General features: G+C 30.8%; 1 protein-coding gene across 6 annotated transcripts; it reads left to right on the top strand.

Moving 5' to 3' along the window:
* Positions 1–3556: 3556 nt before the first annotated feature.
* On the top strand, positions 3557–6692 carry LOC105319646 (hepatic lectin). 6 transcript variants are annotated; one of them, XM_020063843.3, is made up of 6 exons: positions 3557–3739; positions 4837–4863; positions 5034–5060; positions 5207–5286; positions 5890–5977; positions 6364–6692. In XM_020063843.3, the coding sequence occupies exons 1-6, from the start codon at positions 3682–3684 to the stop codon at positions 6582–6584; spliced, it is 501 nt and encodes a 166-aa protein (XP_019919402.3). In that variant the 5' UTR covers positions 3557–3681; the 3' UTR covers positions 6585–6692. The 6 variants fall into 6 exon arrangements, with proteins under 6 accessions (XP_019919402.3, XP_011415555.3, XP_011415554.3 ...); XM_011417253.4 differs by having other exon boundaries at positions 4834–4863; XM_011417252.4 differs by having other exon boundaries at positions 3558–3739; positions 5031–5060.

The following is a 6692-nucleotide window of genomic DNA, read 5'->3' as shown; positions in this document are numbered from 1 at the left end:
TTTGTATGTTATTGTATTTCTGTCTCTTTTTTGTTTAACTCCGTGAGGTTCAAGTGAAGGTTTCTGATAACCTGTTCGTCGTCCGTCCGTTTGGAAACTTCTCGCATTTTTTTACTTCTTCTCTGGAACCGCTAGGTCAAATTTAACTGAATTTGGCATAACCCATCCCTATACACAATACAGGGGCCAAATGCAAGCATCCTCAGATAGTGTAGCTTTTAAATTGTTAAAACTATGACCCCATTTCCAATACTGAGTCTTCAAAAGGAGTTAAACGTCCAACACAGAACTATATAGAGAAAATGCTAAACAATATAATGCAGCTACAGTTTGTGAGATTAAATCTTTTCCTCTAAAACTACATAGCTACAATGTATTTGATTAGTTCGTAAGTATCCACAGATAGTGTAGATTCTAAATTGTTAAACCTGTTATGCCCAGACTAATACTGTTGCCCAAAGAGGGGTTCAAAGATATGCATATGAATGCATTGGTAAAATGCTTTACATCTTTTTCTGCAGATATAGAACTTTTACAAGTCTTCATTTTATGGTATTACTATGTAAGCGTCCTCATATCTTCATATCCTCATGTCAGTTGTCCATTTTCCAATTTTGTTGAATTTGATACGTTGAGGCCAAGGATAATAAGATTGGTGAGTTGATATGCATCTTTGATTTCATGATCATAATATGACTGTGAGAAATGATGTTTAAAAGTAGGTAGGTTAATATTATTATCATTATTATTTTTTTTTTGCATTGTGTTTATGTAGTCTCAAATCTTCGAACATAAGACAATTTTTTAAAAAATTTTACTATAATTTCGAAGAGTTTTATATGTATAAATTTCGAAAGAGGTACAAGCAATGTTGTTTAGTTGAGTGATGTGGCCCAAGGGCTTTTTGTTTTGGTTTGAACTTATTTTATTGTTAAAATGGTACATACAATAGGATTTGGCACAAGTTTAGTAAACTTAAACCCCCCTCTCCTCTTTTGTTTAATTTTTTTTTGGTGGACTTAATACCGAGATGAGGAATAATAGTAATAAAATGCCTCAGATACCTTGTGTAACGTTGATACCTGGATGGAGCAACACGTTAAATTTGCCTTATTCCCGAACATTTAGTAATTTTATGTTGCGACCCTAATAGTGACTTTTGTAATACTGAAAATTAGCCATACTACAGATGTTGTATTTGAATAAAAATAAAGGTTAGTGTGTTGAAAATACAGGTTTTTAAGACCCAATACACAATATCAAAAGGCCTAATTAAAGACCTAAAAATACATTGTTCTGAACGCTCATGGTTAAAGAGCATTTTTAGTAATGCAAGGGATTTAAATTTTTTGTAATGACTGTCAAGAATGTTCAAGTTGTAATTATTAATGAATTATTAAGAAATAATTAAAGATGCAGAACAAGAGAAGAATATATTGGTCGAAATTAAGTTTAATTGCTATGATTTTTAGAGTTTTCTCGAAAATTTGAGAAACACACAAACCCTGTTTTTGAGCAGTACTTATTCAAACATTATTGTTTACAACAAACAAAGCATAATACCTTAAGTTTATTTTTTTAAATTAAAATCCTTTGGAAGCTGACTGAAACTTCTAAGTATTTTAAAATCAATAAAAAAGAGTTGTTTTTTTTTTCTCACAAATTTCATAAAATAAGATACGCTGATGAAGTTTCGTTAGCATATTTTATACCATCAGCAAATATTTATGAGTTTTAGCAAAGATAATTTGAGCGCAGTGTAAATTTTCTTGTTGGGATATGATAATTAGGTGAAACACATGTAGATAGCTGATAAGGGTGTTTTTGTTACGTTAATATTAAACTTAGAACCACTAAATTGGTATTATGATGGAAACTGTTTGTTATAAATGTTAGATATGCATAATATAATTTTATAAACTAATATCATAAAATAAAATAACAAATGAATTGAATTGTGTTGTTTTTTCATAACCGTCAATAACAATCGTATCATTAAACGTTGATAACGTAAATTTATTCATTTTTTTATAACATTGAATCATGATTTTTTTAAGTATACAGTCTCATAATTGCAGTGGTGTGTGCATACAAATTGAGCAACGCGCGTTGAAAATCGTTGCAGTTATGAGACTTTATACTTCAAAAAATCATGATTTAATGCTTATATTTACATTTTTTTAACTTCTTGCCTTGTCTGCAAATGTGATTTATACCTTAAAATTCATATCTTATCCTAAGGGTAAGTTCATATCAATGGAAGAGCCACTGTAACAGCCGCAAGCGTGAACTTTTTCGCTTTTGACGCTGCAGTTAACAACGTTCAACGTTTGTGACGTCATAATACAAGTTTAATCTTTGAGTACCCTGTGTGCATTACAGTGTTATAACTGCCCTAGCCTTCAACACACCTTACAAGCAAAATAATATGTGAAATGCAAATATTTTCCCTTGAAAGTAAGTGCGTGTACCATGTATCTTAAGGGGGAGAAAACGTTAATCACGTGACTTTATCGACCGCATGACAGTTATTACATAATATATAATAATAGGTAATAAACATTGTGGAAGTTAAGTTGTTTGAATTTATACAATCTATAGAAATAATAAATTCAAAAGTTTTAAATCTACAAAGCAGCACTGAAAATCAAGCTGACGAGCCAAACATGTAACGTTAATGATAATGACCAACACGGGAAAAGAATAATGAGGAAAGGGGTTTCCTAGATTTAATCCTGAATTTAAATAGAAATATTTTCATAGCTATTTTCTGATTGCAGAAACAGATAATGCGGTAAATATCTTGTTTTATATTTTCACTTTAAACGTATTTACAATACTTTTATTCGTCAGGAAAATCAATTTAAAAATGATATGACAATTGACATTGTTTATCGTCAACATTCTGTGTCTGTTAAACTAATTGCGTTGGTTTATTCGTGATATCTTTTCCCTCTTTCATTCTCACTAAGTTGAACAATAATGTATGTTACAAAACTTTGCTTTACAAACACGTTTTGACATGTTAGGTTACTTTAGGTATTTAAACATTATATTCTAAGTTGTAGATTCTTGTTTTTATATTAAATATGGCCACTGTGCCACGAACAACATAGTCAATACCGTTTCAAGCATCACATACAATCCGATGTCTTCTGGAGATATGAAATACGTCAATAAATTTCGAAAGTGTCAAGCAGAAAATTGTTTATTCTTATACAAATATATCAGTCAGAAAAAAAGTTTCTGGTTTGATTAACCAAAATTCACCTTTAATCAACTTTTTATTAACTTTTCGAAACTTCATATTACTTTTTAAAAGAAAGCATGAATTGTAAGAATACAATAATAATATAACATATTTACATTGGTCCATTGGGGATGCCAAAAACAAGTTCATTAAATATATTTTTTGGGTCCATTTTTTTTTCTATAATTTTTTTTATCCCAACACATGTCGATGTCATGGATAGAATTTTATACAACAAAACCATAATCATATATCTGATACACTCATATGAGCTTTATAATACTTTACAAACAGGTCGAACATATTTAAACATTTACATAGTATCATGTAAGTAGCTGTGTTACTATAAATGTAGATATTTAACGGCAGGTTTGAAATCAACAATAAGGATATTATCAAGACTTTGTCTAAGAAAAGAGACTGACATTATCATGATTACAATTGTCCTTGTATTAACTGCTTTGACAACTCTTGCCAGCACCGACAGAGGTAAGTGATACAAGTAATCTAATGTGCTTCTATTATCTTAGTTAAAAAGTTATTGTAGCCTAAGAACAACCAGGAAAGACCAGTTGCTCATTGATACTGATGTTTGAAAATACTTTATGATATTTTATATCACTAATGTTAAAACTATCTTTTTAAATTCCAAAGGAAAAACAAAATTACAAAGAAAAAGGAATCATGTAGATGAATATGTAGCTAAAATGAGAAATATTAATTTAAAAAGCGAAAGTTCCTTGGATACCTCAAGTGGCCTTGATACTTTTGTGAAAAACACAATGAATTAGCCATATTTGTTTTATTTATATGTAGGGCCTCAAATAATAAGTATTCTGATACATGATATTACATGATACATAATATTTGCCTCACTACATATGTTGTGTTTGGGGAAAAAAACCCAAAAAGCAAAAACTAACAAAAAACAAGTGAATTGTTTTATGATAAAATATTTGTTGTTAAGTTCCTATCCTTTATATCAAGCATTCGAAGCAACTTAAAACAAAACTCCAGTTATCTTTCAATTTACACATGGCTTAAATTTTATGAAATGGAGACTTTGTCAAGTATGTAAAAGTTACAATTAATGAATTATAAAGGAATAAATTAAGATGCACGACAAAAGGGGTGCACATTGGTCGAAATTAAGTTTTTTGATATGTTTTAGATTTTTATTTAAAATTTGAAAACTACTCAAACCCTGTGGTTAAGCCGCTCTAATTTAAACATTACTGTGTTTCACCAAGTAAACCATGATTGCTGAAATTCGCGAGAAAATAATTTGTATGAATTTTCAATTTTACATTTTTAAAAGTGGTAACTCTAGAATGCAATTGGTAAACACATAAAGAGTAAGCACCCCCCCCCCCACCCCCCCACCCCTGCGTAATTAGATTGTTTAATCTATGCCATACATTTGTATGAACAAATGCCCATGCTGACATGATGACATAATGGACTCTTTATATAAAACAATTATACAGTATGATTATACAACGTAATCATCTGATTTAATATTGTTTTCTCTAATGTACTCATGTATTCAGCATGGAAAGTTGAATTTCTTTTCTTTGCTCTAGCAGTCAGTGTTAAAGCGAATCAACGTGCTCGTAAGTAGTTTTCGTGATAATTCCGAACATAAATAGTACATATGGGATATGGGATACCATATATACAAATATTTTATTGTATGGTTATACAACGTGTTCGTCTGATGGAATACTGCTTCCTTTCCTATAGTCAGCATGAAACGTCAATTTTCTTTTTCTTGCTCTAGCAGCCAGTGTTAATGCGCAACGACGTGCTCGTAAGTAATTTGCTTGATATCTGCTGAAAGTAAGTAGTAATTAGTAAAAATAAACTAAAAAAAAAAAATAAATATTCTCTGACATTCAATAATTTTAATTGATGTCTCATATAAAAAAAATCATGTCAATGTATGTTCTATTCTAGATTGTGACAGGGGATGGGTTTTCTACGAGAAACGCTGTTATTCCTTTTCAACAAGTAAAGAACTTTATGCAAATGCAGTTGTAAGTTAAGTTGTAAATACATTTTTATCCTTAATATAAACGTGATATAAAATACAGAGTTTTTTCTCCCCTGGTGCGAACACAAGCACGCGCCTTTATCACAATCCCTATATCATCACCTTTAATTCATCGTTTATAACACCCTTCATTTCACATTGTATTTTTCCCAAAACATCAACACACCCACCCGCCCCTTCTTAAAACAAATCCTAGAGGGGTTTTTTTCATTATGAACATGGTTTTATGCTTGCCAGCAGGTTAATAGTTAATAAGGCTAAGAGTTATGCAGGTAAATATTTAATTTGAGCTGACTTAACTCCTTAGTTTATTTATTTCGTTAACAGTTTTCTTAAATTTGATATAATCTAAAATATTATAACTAATAGTTGATCAAGTTAATGGTATATGTTTAAGTATTTATGCAATTATATGCATCAATAAAGTTGTCGATAATATTACGAAACGCAAAGTTTGATTTAAGAAACTTAGATGTAATGTTCAATTATATCAATATCATTAATTACTTGATTTCTCGCAAACAAAGGACTTATGCCCATTCATATTTGGCACAATCGAAATTGAAATTGACATATTGGATTTTAGGCATATTGCACAGAAAAAGGATCTAGTTTAGTTGAATTTGAAGGACCATCGGACGAATCATGGGTTTGGCTTCAAAGTAGAGTCCGTGGTGAGATATAATATCTTATATCAGTAAATAAAATATACATGCTGCAATTAGCGATTTTATAAACAGTTCTGGTGTTAGTTTTTTGAAATTTTTTTGAAATTTTTTTTGTCTGTTCCATTATTCTCTGGACTAGTAGCTCGACCCTAGCTGTGGTGATTAATAATGTGAATATAATTGAAATCATTGTTATTATTTTTTGCAAGATATAAACTTTTACATTGTTTTATTTTACTACGCAAGTTATGTGATATACATATACATACACAGTACAGATTCAGTCTATAACTTCTTTGAAGTGAAACTCTCAAAAGGTATACAAGATCTGGCGAACCCTTACTTATGTGAGGGACGGGCATTTTTGTTACCGGGGTTGTTTGATTTTACAGGTTTTGAAGTTCTGTGGATTGGGATTGTTTACTCCAATATAAACGGGACAACTGAATACGTAGGGCTTTCAACAGGAAAGAAGGCCAAATACCAGAACTGGGACGGTGAACAAAAACAAAATGGTAGCCCAGCCATGTGCCCCGCCCTAACAAATCGCATCACGTGGATGAACTACTCTTGTATGCACAAAAAGCACTACGTTTGCGAAAAACCAGCGTAGCTTGTATATGATATTGTACGTTTATAGGTTCAATTTATTTTATGAATGTCATGATTTTAGTTGAAGAAAGAAAAATGGGAGTGGTGCCTAAGTTGTTTGGTGCTTTTT

Source organism: Magallana gigas, chromosome 1 (assembly GCF_963853765.1).
Source record: "Magallana gigas chromosome 1, xbMagGiga1.1, whole genome shotgun sequence".
NCBI classification, from domain to species: Eukaryota; Metazoa; Mollusca; class Bivalvia; order Ostreida; family Ostreidae; genus Magallana; species Magallana gigas.
The sequence above is the reverse complement of the archived record's forward strand: the minus strand, read 5'-3'. Positions and strand labels throughout refer to the sequence as shown.